This window comes from Microtus ochrogaster, chromosome 7 (assembly GCF_000317375.1).
Source record: "Microtus ochrogaster isolate Prairie Vole_2 chromosome 7, MicOch1.0, whole genome shotgun sequence".
Lineage (NCBI taxonomy): Eukaryota > Metazoa > Chordata > Mammalia > Rodentia > Cricetidae > Microtus > Microtus ochrogaster.
The window spans coordinates 78,767,297-78,786,908 of record NC_022014.1 but is presented as its reverse complement, the minus strand read 5'-3'; the positions used below and the strand labels follow the sequence as shown (position 1 = coordinate 78,786,908).

At 50.0% G+C, this 19,612-nt stretch overlaps 1 protein-coding gene across 6 annotated transcripts in view; it reads right to left on the bottom strand.

Moving 5' to 3' along the window:
• The window catches only part of Tmem94 (transmembrane protein 94), a 36,302-nt gene that overhangs the window by 14,037 nt on the left and 2,653 nt on the right, over positions 1-19,612 (bottom strand). For 2 of the 6 annotated variants that reach the window (XM_005350737.2, XM_026780974.1), the window contains exon 2: positions 9,530-9,659. In XM_005350737.2, the coding sequence (XP_005350794.1) occupies positions 9,530-9,553 (24 nt within the window). In that variant the 5' untranslated portion in view covers positions 9,554-9,659. Of the gene's footprint in view, positions 1-6,781; positions 7,088-9,529; positions 9,660-10,269; positions 10,310-19,612 lie in introns of those variants that run through there. The other 4 variants (XM_013347613.2, XM_026780976.1, XM_026780973.1 and 1 more) reach the window with 3 other exon arrangements.

The following is a 19,612-nucleotide window of genomic DNA, read 5'->3' as shown; positions in this document are numbered from 1 at the left end:
AAATGCTGGGATTAAAGGTGTGTGCCATCACCGCCTGGAATATATCTCTTTCTTTAACTTTAAGAGAGTTAACTCAGATGTTGTTCTTAGTCATTCCTGGGGAAGGCATTTAAGAAAAACTTTTGGCTGGTGAGAGGAAGAAGGGCAGAGTGAGAGAGAAGCCATGGAGCCACCGCCAGAGACCACCACATGGTGATACACAGATTAATAGAAATGGGCTAAATTAATATGTAAGGGTTAGCCAGTAAGAAGCTAGAGCTGCCAGGTGGTGGTAGTGCAGGCCTTTAATCCCAGCACTCGGGAGGCAGAGGCAGGCGGATCTCTGTGAGTTCGAGGCCAACCTGGTCTACAAGAGCTAGGTCCAGGACAAGCTCAAAGCTACAGAGAAAACCTGTCTCGAAACCCCCCCCCACACACACACACAAAAGAAGAAGGCAGAGCTAATGGACCAAGCAGTGGTTTAATTACTACAGTTTTTGTGTGATTATTTTGGGACTAAGCGGCCGGGAACCAACAAGCAGCCCCTCTTACTACAAACTGGCGCCCATCGTGGGGCACCAGAAGAAGAAGGACACTTAAAAGAAATCCCACACTAGCTCAGAATTGAGAATAAGACAGGGTTATTTATTTAGGGGTAGACTCACAAATCACAATCCTCTGCTGGAACGGAAAACAGCAATCAAATCCCACAGCCAGAAAAGAGGCCAGTCGCATGCTTTACATAGGCATAAATAAGAGGCCATGCCCAAGTGGGCGGGTAACTTAAAGTTTACTGGTGGTAGGAATTTCTACAGCAGGTTGGTGAAATGTTTTTACCAGTAAAGGTGTGGGCTGCTAAGCATGATAACCCGAGTCCAAGCCCCAGGACCTATGTGGTAGGAGGAGAGAACCAACTTCTGTAAGCTGTCCTCTGACCAACACACACAGACACAGACATAATAACATTTAAAAATTAAAAAAAAGAAGACCCTGCCACCTTTGCCTTCTAGCACCACTATTTCGCAAGACAGGGTCTGTGACACTAGAAATTAGGCAGGACATAATCTCAGGGGGAGAGACAGCTAGCCGTTCTTATAGATGATAGCACAGCGACTCGGCCCGTCTCCTCTCCACAGTGGAGGCACAGGGACACAGGGACCTCCACCTGGGCTCTGTGTTGAGAATTACTCATACCTGCTCCCCCTCCCCCCCCCCGCTCATCCCACAGCCCATCCTTGCCAGCTGGTGGATGTTCCCAGGAGACCTCTGCCACCGTTGCCACCTCCCTGCTCCAAGACCTGCATTTCACTCCCGGCCAGGCCCGTTCTGAACTCAGGCCTGTCTACTGACTGCCTCAGAGCTGCTTTACAGGAAACAGGAAATATCCCAAACTCCAAACTCATCTGTGCCGGTCACCTCTCTTCCCACACCACCACTACCCAGTCACCTCTGCACCACCCCAGGCTCTAACCTGGCCCCCACACCTTTCCTTCCCATCCCTTCTTTACCTTTTCCAAACCCACCGCAAACCCCAGCCCTCAACAGCTGACTCCCTTTATCTTTACATTTTTATGATATTTGATTGACTGACTGTGTCAAAGGTCAACTTTCGGGAGTCAGTTCTCTCCTTCCTTCACATGGGTCCCCGGGACCCAGCTCATGTTGTCAGGCTGATGGCAGGCATGTTTCTCCACTGAGCCATTTCTGCAGCCTCCTCTCCTCTACTGCCACAGTCCTGCGCCTGCTCTGTGAGGCCTTAGGAGCCTGTGGCCTCCCAGCCTCTCCCTGCTCTTCCTTCTGCAGCCCTTGCTCCTTCAGCTCACGTGCAAAGGGACGCGTACTTCCTGACCAAGGACATACTTGCCACCAGGCAACTCTTGCTTCTTCAAGATAGCTCAAATATCATCTCCCGTGGGAGCGACAAACAGTTCCCAAAAGCCCAGAGCTGCTCTTCAGGTCTGTGGTCTAAGGGCATCAGGGCAACCTGGCTCTCAGCTTGTACCTTATGGAATTGATTCTGGATTTGCATGTCTGGCTCTCTCACTGTACCTTAAATTCCTTGAATTTGGTATAGTATTTGGTACAGAATTGAAAAGGAATTCTCCTATTCCCACAAGCCCTCCCCACTGAACCACAACAGACAATGCTAGACACACACAAACTCAATGAATGAGTTGAATGGATGAGCACAGAAATAGCTTCAACGATCCCAATGGCACCTTAGTTAGGGGACGTCAAACAAAGCCTGCAGTGGTACCTGCAGCTTTCAAAGACATGCCAGCTGGGTGGTGGCACACGCCTTTAATCCCAGAATTCAGGAGGCAGAGGCAGGCGGATCTCTGTGAGTTTGATGATAGACTGGTCCACACTGTAAGTTCCAGGACAGCTACAGCTACACAGAGAAACCCTGTCTTAAAAAAAAAAAAAAAAGAAGAAGAAAGAAAAAAAAAGACCAGGTGATAGTGGCACATGCCTTTAATCCCAGAACTCAGGGAGGCAGAGTAAGCCTGGTGTACAGAGCGAGTCCCAGGACAGCCGGAGCTACACAGAGAAACCCTGTCTTAAAAAAAAAAAAAAGAAGAAGAAAGAAAAAAAAAGACCAGGTGATAGTGGCACATGCTGTTAACCCCAGCACTGGGGAGGCAGAGGCTGGTAGACAGATCTCTGTGTGTTTGAGGCCAGCCTGGTCTACAGAGTGGGTTCCAAGACAGGCTCCAAAGCTACAGAGAAACTGTATCTCAAAAAACCAAAAATGAAGAAGGAGGAAGAGGAGGAGGAGGAGGAGCCTGTCTGGATACCATCCTGACCCCACTGACCAAAACTTAAAATTTTAAAATTTCTGGGATTGTTGTAATAAGAGAGGCAGGCTGCTTCCTGCCACCTGGCTAGCTTTATCCGAAATAATTACATGGAAACTGTATTCTTTTTTTCTTTTTTTTTTTTTGGTTTTTCGAGACAGGGTTTCTCTGTGGTTTTGGAGCCTGTCCTGGAACTAGCTCTTATAGACCAGGCTGGTCTCGAACTCACAGAGATCCACCTGCCTCTGCCTCCCAAGTGCTGGGATTAAAGGCGTGCGCCACCACCGCCCGACTTGGAAACTGTATTCTTTTAAACACTGCTTGGCCCATTAGTTCTAGCTTCTTATTGGCTAGCTCTTACATATTGATCTAGCCCATTTCTAATAATCTGTGTAGCCCACAAGCTGGCTTACCAGGAAAGATCTTAACCTGCATCTGCCTGGAGTGGGAGAATCATGGCGACCCCTTGACTCAGCTTCTTTCTCCCAGCATTCTGTTCTGTTTACTCCACCCACCTAAGGGTTGACCTATCAAATGGGCCTAGGCAGTTTCTTTATTAATTAACCAATGAAAGCAACAGATTAGAAAGAAATCACTCCCACATCATGGGATGAAGCTGATGTCAGGGTGAATTCAGTGGACAGATCTCCAACTGTAAAATACAAGGCAATGGAACCAAGAAACAGAGTTCTGAAGGGGCAACAAGTCTTCCCCAGAGGCCACCTGAAGAGCTTCCACAAGGAAAAGTCCAAGCAAAAGCAGCAAACTCTTGGCCCAAGATACCTCAAGACTGTCTACTGAGAACGAAGGGCTCTGACTCCTTGTCCAACCTCGCCACTCCAATGGCCCCATTTCTGTCCTCTGCAGGGACCTGTTCTGGCTTTGCCTATGGTAGGCCACTCTACATTTCTCTTTCCTGACTAGTTCCAAATGTATCCCCTGGCTTTCTCCTTCGCCATCTGGCTTTGGTGGGACACACACCTCCATGACCCTAAGGGCCTGCCAGGCCTGAGGGGCAGGGGCCCAGTGCCACACACCTTGAATTGTAGGTATACATAGAGTCCCCAGTGTCCACCTCACCACTGGCCACCCCAGTTTTCCAGGGTGCATTCACCCCAAGAGTCTCAGCTTCTTATTTGTTTATTTGTTTGTTTGAGACAGGGTTTCTCTGTATAGCCCTTCCTGGCTGTCCTGGAATTCTCTCTGTAGACCAGCTTGGTCTGGAACTCACAAGGGATGTGCCTGCCTGTACCCCCAATTGCTGGGATTAAAGGTGTGTACCACCACTGCCTGGCGACTCTTAGCTCCTTTGCCTGAAGCCAGTAGGATCTTGACCCTCCAGAGCCCGGGGTCCAAATCAAGCATTCAGTGCAGCTAGGATCCATTATACAACTTCCTAGAAGGGCAGAGGCCTTCTTGGGGGCTCTAGATAAGAAAGACAAAGGGCTCCAAAGGGCAGGCTGGGCCCTGTTGAAGGAAGGAAGAGGACCTGGGGCCAGAGTAAGAGGCCTGTGCCCCCAGCATCTTCCCTCACACTAGCCTCTCCTCTTGGACTCCATCTTCTCCTGGCTTCCTCTCCACAGCCGGATACAAGAGTTCCTGGACAGGACAGGATCCATAGACCATACCTCTAAAAACAGAGGAGGGAGAGAGGACCACGGCGAGAGGTAAGGGCTGCATGCCCAAGACATGGGACATGCAGTAAAAGGGTCCAGGAGACGTGCACAGGCTGTAAGGTAACATGGGAAGCTGCTGGACCTCGAGCTAGGACCTTCTGCCCAAGAAGGAGCAGTTCCCTGCAGGACTGAGAGAAGTCTATGAGAAGCCAGGGAACCAGAGAGACGTCCCTCCTCTAGCCAGGCCTGCAGAGCACTCACTGACTCCAGGGGTTACACCGTTACCACCCAGACATCTCCTGCCTCCTTCTCTGCAGCCTCGAGCCCAGGATCGCCCGCCTCGTCATCACTTGCTTTCCCTGTCCCAGATACTCTGCTCTTCTCCAGGGGAGGCACGGTCAGAAGGTGACAGATGCTCCGTGGACAGGACACCTGCAGAGCTGCCTGCACGCATCTGCCCATCTGCCCCCGCATGTTGTGTCTGGCCGGGGGCACCAACTCCAGACAGGGGATTAAAGACAGTGCAGCAGAGGGAAAATAAGCTATTCTGTAATTACATGCTGCCCAAAGGAAGTGCCTGCCCACACAGGCTGGCCAGCCTGAGGTGAGGACTGGGCCTTCTGAGCCAGCCTACTCTCTGCAAGGTTCAACCATGCTGATCCAACTCCTAAGCCTGTTCGGCTCACCCTTCTGTGGAAGGAGGGCTAGTGTTCAGGGTCAGATCACTGCTACCCTCATTGCCTGAGCTTTCCCCCAGGTGGCAGAAGATCCAGAGGGAAGGGACTCAGTGGAAAACCATCGTACTTAGGAGAAGCAGGACCGGTTGGTAAGGAACAGGCAGAGTGACACGGAGCACTCCGTGTTCCTGGGCGCCTTGAGAGACGCAGCAAGTTCCTACTATCTGAACAATAAATAAACTAAGCACAGGCAAAGGCCTGCTTCTCTTTACCTACTGAGGTCAAGAAGGGTGAGGAACGTTTTGATGTGCCTTAAGTTCCCAAGGCTAACGAGAGATTTCTCCTCTTTCTCTGATGCTAAAAACTCACCCCTTCCCTGGCACTGGCACCCCTAGACGGACTTGTGGGGCCAGGAGGGACCAGGGCAGAAGGGTGCTGAAGTCATTCAGGCAAAGCCAGCCCTTCCCACTATTGTCAGCGCTCACACTCAGCCAGAGCGAAGAGGAAACAACTTGACTCAGAAAGGCAGCTGCTGTCGTTTGGTTGGGTTCTGTTTTGCTGGGTTTTTTTGAGACAGGGTCTCACTATGTAATCCTAGCCGACCTGGAACCCACTACGTAGACCAGGCTGACCTCAAAGTCAGAGATCTGCCTGCCTCTGCCTCCTAAGCGCTGAGATTTGCCCACCATGCTGGGAAAAAAGGAAGTCTTGACTTGGGAGGCTGGATGCCCTCGCCAGCTGGGCTGGTTCTCTCTGTTCCACCACTGAGGAGGAGCACCAGCAGGACCGAACATTTGTGGGGAACAACGAGGGCAAAATGACTGGCAGTCGCCAGCAGTAATCTAACACTGAGCGGGACCCCACTGCCAAGGTGTATAACTCAGCATCCAATAGCTGGTACACCTACCTCAGCAAGGAGCCCCAGCCCCCGGCCCCCAGCACCTAGCCCATCTTCCTGTCGGGCACTTCTGAGGCTCGCTCCACTTTTCTTCCTACTCCACCTGCTTCAGAAGCAGCAAAATTATGGCTATATATTCAGGAAGGCAGGTTACAAAATAAATTTTGACTGGTTGCCTTGACAACAGACGGCCACCAGTTATAATCAGCTGGGTCCCTTCGCCAGTCACCCCATCAGAGCTGCTGTAGTCAGCACAGATGGAGCGGAATCCCTCTGAGTTTGGCTGGCACAGCTGGGCTCATCTGCAGCCGGCACATCTGGGCTCGTCTGCAGCCTGGCCGGCCAGAGGCAGAGCAGCACTGCTTACTCCTCTTCCTTCCTCGTAGACTCACGCAGACCCCAGCATTTCCACCCACCTGCTTCTGCATCTTCAGCAGCCACCGAAACCCAGGAACTATCGGTTACCTGAGTGATCCAGCAGGGGGAAAAGTCCCCTCATTATAGAGAAGGAATGGAAGCCAGGCCCCGGGCTCTCGTCACCTGTACATGGAGCTTTGGGACCCAGCATCCTTTCCCCTCTGGGAAACTCAGTCCCCAAGGCTGCTCTGGATAACTTGAAAACCTGGCTGGCCATTCCAAGACACACTAGCTTTTCGGTTCTCAGTCCCAATCTCCTTCCAAAGCCCTGGTTACCCCAGGCTCATCCTGCCCTGCAGCATCTTCAGGACTCCTCTGGCAACCATAACCCAAAGACACCCTGGGAAGCAGGGCAGGAGGCAGTAGGAGCTGGGGAAGCCAAGCTGGCATACTCACCGTGCTGTGCTTGCCCTGGTGGGGCATCCATAGCTCTGCCTGCCTGAAGAGCATGGGGCAGAGCCTGAGGGACAAGCAGTCAGGTATGGTCACTCCCAACACCACCCTCGAGGAGAGAAGGAGACGCAGAACAGAACCAGAGAGTGAGAGACTGTGTGAGCCAGAAGAGGGGAGAGGGCCGGACCGTGTGTGAGTGAGAGGCCGGTGCTGCAGAGAATTGGGCGCAGTGGAGCAGAGCTTCAATCTGCTGATTAATTCAGCCTATTTCCAGTCACGCTGCAGATTCAGGGAGGGAGGAGGAGGCAGCAGGCAGCAACAGCAGCCCAGAGAGGGAGGGAGGCAGACAGGGAGGGAGGGAGGAGGGAGGGAGGGAAGAAGGAGGGTGAAGAAAGGAGGGCTGAGAGGCCAAAGTTGGTCCCCGATCTGCCTGATGTCCAAGAGTCCAGTGCAGGGTGAGCACAGAGGGGAGATCCAGCTAGAGGACAGCCAGACGGACGGAGGGATATTTGGACAAACGAAGGGAGCTGTCAAAGACCTGGAGCCCCCAGGGCAAATGCTGGCATCCAGGAGTACCCTGGGGAACAGATTCTGAATCTCCTGCCAGACTACCTGTCCACCACCCCTAGGTCACTAGTAAGCATCCCACTGTGGCTGAGCTCCCTGCCTCTCGGAAAGCGGAGCCCAGGCAACAGCAGACCTCCACCGTGAGAGCTGCAGGGAGGAGGGGAGAGAACTGGGGTTTTATTAATAGCAGCACATCCTGCAGCAAGGAGGGGTGGCCAGCAGGGATTCCTGCAGAGACTTCTAGGAGTCTGGAGGAAGAGACCAGTAGCAGAGGGAGAGAGTAGGCCATCTAAAAGGGCTTCTTAGGATTTTAACGCCCTCCCTCCAGGAGATCTAGAGATCCCACAAGTCACTGACCCACAAAGGGAAGCATTATATTTAGGCACAGTAGAGACCAGGGCTGCCTGGGTACACCGTGATCTCTTTTTGGTTTGATTTTTGTATATTTGTTTGTTTGAGACAGAGTCTCTCTGTATAGCGCTGGCTGTCCTGAAATTCAATGTGTATGTAGACCAGGTTGGCCTCGAACTCAAGTGATCTGCCTGCCTTTGTCTCCTGAGTGCTCAGGCTAAAGGCATGTGCCACCAGGCCCAGGAACAGGCAAAAAGGCTCCCAGGCTGCACTTTAAGCCTGGCCCAAGTGACACTGGTCCCTAGTTTGACATAAAAGAAATCAACACAGGCACTCTGGGTAAAGGAGAGGTAAGACACATTCCTCTGCTAATGGATAGGCCATCTTCAGCATGGTGACACAACGCCCCAGGGATTGAGGACAGCTTAATGGGTCCCTTGGCTGGAGAGCAGGCTGGAGGCTGAGCGTGCTTCTCCAGGGCCCTCTGTCTCCTAGACTACACCCTCTCCAGCTGCTGAGAGGAAAGAGAGCACCTCCCAGCACAAGCTGGCCTCTCCCCTCCCCCTCACTGGCCTATGTACCTCCCTGTGGGGCCCCTGCCAAACAGAAGAATGGGGACAGAAAGGAGGGGCTGGGCAGTCCAGAGGTTAAGGGCAGGAAGTCTTTGCTGGGAGCAGGAAAGAGGGATGGGCGGGGTCAGCCTCTGTACTAGTCTCTGTGAGGACAGAACCAGGCAGCAAAGCTCCCCCTGCTCCAGGGCACACCTCAGAGCGCACAGGGTGCTATGCAACATGGTCCTTTTCCTTCTCACCCACTCCTGCACTGCCTGCTCAAAAGCTCAGAAACAGGGCTCAAGCTGGCATGGCCACAGCCATGTGCTTCCAGACAGGCTGGGAACCAGTGGGTCCGAAAGAGAGGGGACCAGGTGCTAAAAGCCATCCAGGGACAGGCAAACCAGTCCTGGACTAAGGCGCTGGCTATAGTCCACCTGAGGAGCAACTGTCACCATGCAAACTCCCCTTAATCCTTCTTCTCCAAGAAGCCGGCTGAGATACCTGGGTAGTATTATCATTAGAGTTCACCTTTGGAGCCCAGCGTGTTATTGAAGAGATCCTTTTGGGGCTGGCAAGACTGCTTAGTGGGTAAGCACTCGCGGGGGCAGTCTTTGCCACAGGAGGAGACTATTCTAAATCTACTTCCATCCAGAGACAGCGAGAGCGCCTGAAGGCAGGGCCAGTCTTCCCTGCCTGAACTACTCAGGCCTGAGGACTTTCGATGGACACTGTCCTCTGAGAGGAGGCCTCACCCAGTTGCCAAACTCACTCTGTAGTCCAGGCATGCCCCAAATTTGCAATTCTCCTGCCTCAGCCTCTACAGTAAGTGACAATACAGACCCGCACCACCAGGCCCAGCTCAGTCCTGTTGATTAGCACGCAGCTGTGTTTGGAATCTGATGAGGTGCTTGTCCCTAACCACAGACAGGGTGCCCAGCAGTCCTCAACATGGCCAGGCAGGTTGGGGCACAGCCCTAGCACAGTGCAAACAAACCAAATTACACAGCTCTGGGCAAAGCTGGCTTGGGATCAAACCCAATCAGAAAGCCTGCTGTCATGCAGCCATGTTAGCCGGGCTCCCCTTAACCTGTATTCATCACAGCCTGGCAATAGTGACCTGAGGAGGGGTCACAGTTATATCCCCCACAGGCCTCATGACACCCCCCTTGCTCACACTCAGTGTAAAACCTCGAGCTGGAGATCTCTCAGGAAACCCAGGGGAGGGGAGCCCAATAGAGATACCCCCACGACAGACACACAGCAAGAGAGCAGGGCCCACCAGATGCTTCTCCTTCAGGTCCATGGGCACAGGGTGCTTCAGACATGCCCAGATGAACACAGTCACACCTGGAAGGAAGCTTCCTCCCCAACATGGACAAACCCCGGTGAGTCTGCCACAGTCACAGCATCTGGGGGAAAAAGAGGAAAGAAAGCCCGTAAATAAGGTCACAAGGTCACAGGACTGGGAGACTGTTGTGTGAAAGGACGCCCTCAACTAAGCCCGACCAGCAACACCCTGCTGGCCTGGCCCTCTGGTGGTGTCCCTCAGGAGTCAGCCCTGGATGAGGCCCACAACTAGGGTTGAAGACAGCGGTAAAGTCATCTGGAATCTACCACAACACAAGCCAAGTCATCAGGGACATCGGGAGGGAGGCCGGAAAGAGACCGGGCGGAAGCAGGCACACGATGCTCTCTGGGCTGAGCAGGTGCCACACTTGCCGGCACATGCATGCCCACGGGTCTTCTGAGCCTCTTGTGTGGGTGACAGAAGTGCTAGACAGGCACTTTGGGCAGAGGTCGGCCAGGATGAGCAAGCCGATCTGACAACAGTGTGACAAAAGCCAGCTAGGTGCCTGGACGACGAAACCAGCCCAAGGGCTGGAATGCAGCCGTGTCAGAACAAGGCGCTTAGCAGGGGCCATAGCCTGGGTTGGATCTCAGCATCCCTCCTGCTTCAAAAACAGAGACATGTGACCCTGACACCAGTCCCACCTGCCCCACCTGAGCCCTGATCCTCACCCTTCCGTCCTGGCAGCCAACACAACTTTCACAATCTCAGCTCAGGGCATGTTCTCAATAAAAAGTGACAGAGTGATCTGGCCCGGTGCCAGAGGCCGCCTCTCGGAGAAGCGTTAACCTGCTGATGAGGGCAGTTCTCCAGGGCCACGGCCAACCTCATTACGAGGAATCAGAGGCCTCGGAGAGCTGACCCATAAAAAAAGCTGTCGAGAAACAATTAAAAATCTATGTCCAGAGGGCCAGCCAGGAAACTCGGGTTGGAAGCCACCAACTCCACTCCCAAATCCCACCCAGTTCCTCCGAGCGGCACCCGTGTTGATGTCACCTGCGAGGCTGCCAAGTTTCTCCCTACCCCTTCCTTTCAGCCAGGACCTTCAATCAAAGCTGAGACACCCCCTCAGGGTCAGAGACAGTGACGCTGGCAGTGGCCTTGCGAAGCGGTGACATTCAGTCTTTGGCAGCCAACTGAAATGGGATCCTGAGAGGCCAAATCACTCCTCTCCAAGGCCACTCTGACCAAGTGGCCTGAGCCTTGTTTACAGCTATGGCTGAGATCCCCATGACACCCCATCCCAGCAGGGGCTGAATAAGGTTTTCACCACACAGGGAAAGGAACCAGGGTCCAGAAGGGGATTGTTCCTACTAACGTCTTCTGCCAACACAACCAGAGGGAAATGACTGTGGCCAGCTGGAACCACAGCAGTGCAGAGGGCAGCCAGGAACATGACATTTTTCTAAGAGTCTCTGTATTCCCATTATTCCATACATGGGATTCTGGGAGAGGACTGTTCTTAACATCTGACCTGAAATCAGGCGCAGAACCCTTAAAGGGCCAGCTCTGCCTATATCTCACTGCAAAAAACAGACGCATCACAGCTAAATGAACACCTGTGGGTTCAAATCTCAGCTCCAACGCGTATCAGATACTGAAGGATCTTGGTAAATTATCTGTCCTTTTCGGCTTCTGCTCCTTGTCCTTAGGATGGATGTGGCAACACCTGTTTCACAGCAGTGCCATAAGAATTATGAAAAATAGCATAATTATGAAAAATAGCTTGGTACAGTATTTGGTGCTCAATAAACCATAGTAGCCATTACTATGATGAACAACAAGAAATGACACTCAAGTTCATCTAGGTCAAGAATAAGGACTCGGCTGGGCGGTGTTGGCGCACGCCTTTAATCCCAGCACTTGGGAGGCAGAGGCAGGTGAATCCCTGTGAGTTCGAGGCCAGCCTGGTGTAGAAGAGCTAGTTCCTGGACAGCTAGGACTGTTACATATAGAAACCCTGTTTTGAAAACCAAAAAAAAGAAAGAAAGAAAGAAAGAAAGAAAGCAAGAAAGAAAGAAAGAAAGAGGACTCAGGGACTGGGGAGATGGCTCAGAGGTTAAGAGCATTGGTTACTCTTCCAAAGGTCCTGAGTTTAATTCCTAGCAACCACATGGTGGCTCACAACCATCTGTAATGAGATCTGGTGCCTTCTTCTGGCCTGCAGGCATATATACAGGCAGAACGGTATATACATAAAAAAATAAATAAATCTTAAAAAAAAGAAAAGAAAAGAAAAAGGAATAAGGACTCAAGCTGCCAAGCCTAAGTCTGGGCCATGGGACCCACATGGTAGAAGTCCCTTGACCTCCATGTGTACACAGTGGAAACAGAAGGTATAGAGATTGAAATGAAAAGTCTCCGTGCACACCAACAGACAGAAATTATCACAGAAAAACCACAACAGGTCAAAATGTGGAGAGCAAGTGCCCCTGACATATCCCCTGACACAGCTCCTGCACCCAGGGCTCAGGGATCATAGCAGAACAGGACGTGGAAGACCGTAACAGTCATGGGAGCAGGAAACTTGCTGCAAGATTTCATCTCCTGGAAATGTCAGGGAAGCTGCACCCATCGAGTCTCACTAACATGACTGCCTACACAAGACCTAAGCAAGGACGCCCGCAACACACATGCCAACAAGGAAGGGGGAAATTCATGGGGCCCCAACTCTAGAACTGCAGGCAACCAAGGGTTACCGCATATGGGAGAAATAGACTTTCCCAGGGAAGAGCCCCCAAACTGGTTACCCAATACCAAACAGCCCTAAAATTATATACATACAAGTAACAAACATCATAGGGACTGAGCAGATTGTACTTAAATACTTAGGAATATATAGTCATTTCTCTCTCTCTCCCTCTCCCTCTCTCTGTGTTTGTGTGTGTGTATGTGTGTGTGAAACAATTTAAAAAATAAAGACCTTGCCAGGTATGGTGGCTCATGCCTTTAAGTTAAAATCCAGCACTTGGGAGACGGAGTCAAGTGGGTCTCTATGAATTTAAGGACAGTCTGGTGGACATGCTGAGTCCTAGGACTGCCAGGGCTACGCAGTGACATCCTGTCTCAAACAAAATAAAACAAAACACACACACACACACAAAGAAGCCATGAATTTCAGAGAGAACGGAGCATGGGGTGCATAGGAAGAGCTGGAAAGAGGAATGGGAAGGGGGAAAATGATGTATTTAGATTTTAATTTTTAAAAAAATGTTAAAGGAAGACCGCTTCTGTTTACAGAATAAATAATACAGTATCCAGAAAACGGTATGAAGTCTGCAAGCATGAGGTTGTAAGGTTAAAATACAAATATAAATTATATTTCTTATGCCAGCCAGACGGCTCCGTAGGTGGAAGGCCCTTGCTGCCAAGCCCAATGAGCTGAGTGCAGTGCCTGGCATCCACATGTAAAAAGGGAGAACAGACTCCTGCAAGCTGTCCTCCGACTTCCACACACGTGAAACGGCACGTGCGCGCGCACACACACAAATAGAGATATGCAGAGGCCAGAGAGATGGCTCAGCGGTTTAAAGCCCTTGTTGCTCTTGCAGAGGACCATGGTTCGATACATGGTAGCTCACAAGCCCCTGTAACTGCAGTTCCAGAGGAACAAACTCCTTCTGCCCTCTGTGGGCACCTGCAAAGCATGTGGTGCACAAACCTACATTCAGGTGCATTAAGCACATGAATAAATCCGTTTAAATTAGTCAGACTGACTTCATGTATATAGGTGTTTTTTCTGCATGTATGTATGTGTATTATGTGTGTGCCCCGTGCACACTCAGTGGTCAGAAAAGGGCATCAGATTCCCTGGGCTGGAGTTGGGGATGATTGGGAGCCACTGTGTGGGTGCTGGGAACCAAACAGACTCTCTGGAAGAACAACAAGTGCTCTTAACCATGAAGCCATCTCTTTAGTCCCAAATATTTTATAAAACAAAAACCAGAGGCCAGGCGATGGTGGTGCACGCCTTTAATCCCAGCACTCGGGAGGCAGAGGCAGGCAGATCTCTGTGAGTTTGAGACCAGCCTGGTCTACAGAGCTAGTTCCAGGACAGGCTCCAAAGCCACAGCGAAACCCTGTCTCGGAAAAAAAAAAAACCAGAGCGGGGTGGTGACTTTAATCCCAGCACTCAGGAGGCAGAGGCAGGAGGATCTCTGTGAGTTCAAGGCCAGCCTGGTCTACAAGAGCTAGGTCCAAGACAGGCTCTAAAGCTACAGAGAAACCCTGTCTTGAAAAACTACCAAACAAACAAACAAACAAAAAAAAAAAACCAAGAGCGATAAAGCAGACATGGCTGGAGGAATGGCTCAGAAGACAAAGTACTTTCCATGTAAGTGTGGGTGCTGGAGTCTCGATGCCCAAGACACGGCAACCCACCTGTAACCCCAGCATTTGGAAGGCAGAGAAAGTGGAGTCAGAACAAGCTGACTACCTCGACTAGCCAAACAGCCACACTTTCAGTTTCGTGAGAAGGTCCACCTCTCTCCAATATACAAGGTGAAAAGCAGACGGGGGAAACACATCAGCTCTGACACACACACACATGAATATGAATACACACATGCTGTCATACATATGAGAAACACGCATACACACACATACATGTGCAGAAAGAAAAGTTACCCTTAGTTTTATTTACAATAGCCCCAAACCAGCGCAGTTCAAGTGTCCATTCACAAGAGAATGGGTGAACAAATTCAGTCTCCCGATGCAATGGAACCACCGGGAGATAAGGTCAAGGGTAGGACCGATAATACAACCATCTAACTGGATCTCCAAATGGTTGCTGCGAGACACAAGCCAGGCACAAAACAGCTCCTGGTATATGATTCCATCCATGAACCCAGGAGCCAAAAGCAAAGCTTCCCTCTTCTTCAGTGATTATCTTGGGATTGTATTCCAGAAACAGAAAGCTGACCACCATGCTCCACTCCTTATGCCTCACAAAAGAGGGTAAGAGGCTGGAGAGAAGGCTCAGTGGTTAAGAGCCCTGGCTGCTCTTCCAGAGGTCCTGAGTTCAGTTCCCAGTGCCACATGGTGGCTCACAACCATCTGTAATGAGATCATGTGTTCTTCTGGCCTGCAGGCATACATAATAAATAGATAAATAATAATAAATAAGACAAAACAAAACAAAAGAGGGTAAGGAACGATGGCCTTCAAAGTGTAAGACGTAACATCTCTTCCTGAGGAAAAGAGATTTGCTTTCCTTGCCTCAGTTTCTCGGGGTCTGGGACTGTCAGCATATGCTACCGTACACAGAACGGCCTCAAACCCTTAGCCCTCTGTTCTCAGCCTCCCATACAGCTGGGACTACAGGCATAAGCCACAGAGAAATGTATAACAAACAGTTTGAGGGCTATTATAAAAACAGATAGCTAAGGGCTGGTGAGATGGTTCAGCCGATAAAGACACCTGCTGCCAAGCTAACCACCTGAGGATCTACGTGGTTGCAGGCAGCCAACTCCTCTGACTTCCACATCCACCGTGATTCTCATGAGCCTGCACAGATACACGCGCGCAGAAAGTCAGTAAATAATAAAACAATAAAAATGTAATTTTAAAAACAGCTATGATTCCGGTTGGCCCTGAAGTACTCAACAGGAATTTCCAAACAACAGGCGCTTCAGGGGCCTGCAGGTAGCAGGGGAGCATGGGACGCAGGACCAGAAAAGTCTCTCAGGAGAACTGAGGTGAGGCTAGGGCTGGGCAAGGGGCAGCCCACACAGAAGCTACCCGTCTCAAGAGGGCACTAAGGAGAAAGGCACGCAGCCCTCTTGGGAGACAGTAGAAAGTGAAGAAGGTGAAGAGCTCCCACCCACACAGGAAAGGACTCAGACCAACATGGCCCCAAAGGCCAGGGCCGTGAGGCCGTGAGGAGTTGCTGACAGTTCCTCAGGAGACTCGAGTATTTAATAGTTAAAAAAAAAATGAGAGGGAGAAGGGGAAGACATGACATGCAGGAGAGTTAGGAGAAAATTATAATAATCTTGGTTTGCCACAACAAGTAGCTAACGGAAAGAAGGGATGGATGGTCCTCCTGCTGCCAAGCTCAGAACGGAGGCCAAAAAACAAGTACAGGTCCAAGGCTCAAGCTGAGGATGAGCTGGGAGCTGCCTGTCCTTCTAGACCCTTCTGATACAATCTGCATTAGGTAGGCTTGCACGGCGGCCTTGCTCAACACACCACAGTATTTGATGGGCCCATACTTAGTTAAGTACCTGAAACCAGAAGGAACTAACTGGTGTGTTAACGCCACGATGAGCGGAAGGTCTCAACACCAAGCTATCCGGCTTCATCCTTTGCATCCTAGTCAATATTTTTTTTTTATTTATTTATTTATTATGTATACAATGTTCTGTGTGTATGTCTGCAGGCCAGAAGAGGGCACCAGACCTCGTTACAGATGGTTGTGAGCCACCATGTGGTTGCTGGGAATTGAACTCAGGACCTTTGGAAGAGCAGGCAATGCTCTTAACCACTGAGCCATCTCTCCAGCCCCCTAGTCAATATTTTTATCAATGGCTTGAAGAAGGAAACAGATGGTATGGTAATCAAATTCTTAGATAGCGTAACCCGGGGAAAAATATCAAAGACAGGATCCAAGGAGATCGCAACAGGTTGCAAAGACGAGCCAAATCCAATAGCTCAGTTTAACTGAAAAGAATAATATGCCCTCAGCTCGGGCTCAAAAACCACCATAAATGGCTTTAGTCAAACACAATTCCAACATGTGAGCGTGCGCATGGCACTCAAAATTCATTATCTTTCGGCTAACAGTTAACAGACATGCCTTCTTCCCAGCAAGAAAGACATCTGATCTTTGCTTATACCAGAGCGTGTCTGGAATACCTCATTCAGTTGCACAACACACATGCATTGTTTGTTTTGTTTTGAGACAGGGTACAGAGTACTGGCCGTCCTGGAACTCACTCTGTAACCCAAACTGGTCTGAAACTCACAGAGATCCACCTACCTCCCAGTTGCTGGGATTCCAGGCACGTGCCATCATTGCTGGCTATGACGGGAATGCATGACACAGGTGTGGAGGTCAGGGGACAGCTTGCAGGAGTTGATTCTATCTTCTGTCACATGGGGCCAGGACCTGAACTCAGGTGGCGGGGCTAGACAGAAAGGCTCCTCATCGGCTGATTTGTCTCAGCAGTCCCCGCAATACAGAACACAGAGAGGGAAACTGAGAAGCTAGGTCCGGTGGTCTACGTCTGTAATCCCAGCACTCAGGAGCCTGCGCCAAGAGGATCTCCAAGAGTGCCGCGACCTGTTCTACAGAGCAAGGTTCAGGCCAGCCTGGGCTGCAGAGGGATGCCATAGCCAACAAGAGGGAAGAAAAGGAAGAGGAGGAGAATACAGCAGGCTTCTGGAGAGCAATAACCAGAAGGAGAAACTGACAGGAGAAACGCGAAGAAGAGAAGGTGCTTATCCGACACCAAAAGCACACACCGGATGAAAAAGCTATCTATGGCAGCAGGAGACAGTCTTGCTGTGAGAAGCCCCCCAGTGGGGACCAGGACCTCCAGGGAAAGGGAAACACCTATAAAATAAAGATTAGAGCCAGCTGTGGTGCCTCATGCCCACAACCCCAGCCTGGACTGCAAATGAAGACTTTTTCTTAACATGTGAACGTGCGCGCAAACACACACACACACACACACAAAAAAAAAACCAGAACAAACAAAAGCAGTATGAGAAATATTTTTCTATGTGATTAGGATTGCTTAACCTGATACAGTGGTATGCACAGCACTTGGGAAGCTGAAACAGAATTGTCCCAAGCCTGAAGCCAGCCTGGGCTACACAGTGAATTCCAGGCCATCCTGATCTGTCAAGTGATAATGAGACTCAAAAAAGCAGAAAAAAAAGAGAGGGGAGAGGAGGAGGGAGGGAGAGTGGAGCAAGGGTGGAGTAAAAGCATACAAAAGTTAGAAGATGCCACGTGACGTCAAGGATTAAAACACTACCGCACTCAAAGCGATGTGGTATTGGCTTGGTATTTGAGAGGCCAGAAATAGATCCAGACATTTTTAGACAATTGATTTTTAAGAAAAGTACAAAAAGGATTCAGTAGAGGAAGGAAAGTGTTTACCAAAGGCAGTCGGAACAACTGAATAGTACAATCTGAAAAATAAGAAGAATGCCACCGATCACACATGGGACTTCTTTTTTTTTTTAATGTTTATTTATTTATTATGTATACGATATTCTGTCTGTGTGTATGCCTGCAGGCCAGAAGAGGGCACCAGACCTCATTACAGATGGTTATGAGCCACCATGTGGTTGCTGGGAATTGAACTCAGGACCTTTGGAAGAGCAGACAATGCTCTTAACCTCTGAGCCATCTCTCCAGACCCACATGGGACTTCTTGACAGCCAAAAGTCTTTGTGTGGCAAAGGCAACTGTTAACGGAATGGAGACAACCGACAGACGAATCTTGTCTAGCTATACCATTGACAGAAGAACATTAACATCTAGACTATAGTAAGAACTAGGAAAGTTAACCAACAGGAGATCGAACAACCCAGTCAATAAAAGAGCTTTCAAAATGGACAGCTGGTTCTCAAAATGTGAACTGCAGACAGCCGGTAAACACAGACAATCGCCCAACCCCACCAGCCATCAGAGCAATGCAAACCCAAACTACTGAGATTCCATCTCACCTGAGTCAGAGTGGCAGCTAGAAACAAGTAACAGCCCAGGGGCGGTGGCGCACGCCTTTAATCCCAGCACTTGGGAGGCAGAGACAGGCGGATCTCTGTGAGTTCCAGGCCAGCCTGGTCTACAAGAGCTAGTTCCGGGACAGGCCCTAAAGTTACAGAGAAACCCATCTTGAAAAACTAAAACAAACAAACAAACAAACACAAGTAATAGCCAAGTGCTGGCAAAGACATGGACAAAAAGACATCCACTGCTGGTGGGAACGAAAAGCACTCCAGTCAGTACGGAATTCAATACGGAAGCTGTCAAAAACCTCAAAATAACGCTGGGCATGATGGCGCATGCCTTTAATCCCAGCACTCAGGAGGCAGAGGCAGGTGAATCCCTGAGCTCGAGGCCAGCTTGGTTTTAGGATGGAGTTCCAGGACAGCCAGGGCTATAACAGGAAGCCCTGTCTCAAAAAAACAAACAAACAAAAATCTCAAAAGGCATGGTAGCAACCCCTTTTATCCAAGCACTCAGGAGTCAGAGGCAGGCAGATCTCTGTGAGTTCGAGATTAGCCTGGTCTACATAGTTCCAGGACAGCTAGGGCTACGTACTGAGCCCCTGCCTTGAAAAAAACAAAAACAAAACAAAATAATCAAAACCTCAAAATAGATCTACCGTATGACACAGCTAGATACAGCTACATGGCTCCTGTGTCTCCAAGTCAATACCACAGACATTTGCACATCCTTGTTGAATCATGGAGCCAGCCTCCGTGACCAACAGCAGAGAAACAGAGAAGGAAAATGTGCTCCGTGTACACATAGGGCTTTTTTCTGGTCATCATGAACAAAGTTTTATCATTTGCAGAAAATGGATATAACTGGAGAGAATATATTAAGTGAATTAAGCCCCTCTTAAATATTGTTTGCATTTTGTCTCTCATTTTTGGCTCCTAAATTTGACATGGATACAAAATCACATGCACATGCACACACACACACGCACACACACAAACGACATGAAAGGAAAAGCAAACCGATCTAGAAGAACAGAGGAAACAACTAGGAGAGGGAGAAATGGGAGGGGACGAGCAGGGGACAATGTGCTCCCTCTATGATAGACACGTGAGTGTGTCCTTAGATAACACAGGAGTAGGGACAATGAATATACACAATGAAAATTTTAGTAAGAGGCCGGGCAGTGGTGACACATGCCTTTAATTCCAGCACTTGGGAGGCAGAGACAGGTGGATCTCTGTGAGTTAGAGACCAGCCTGGTCTACAAGAGCTAGTTCCAGGACAGGCTCCAAAAACTACAGAGAAACCCTGTCTCGAAAAACCAAAAAAAA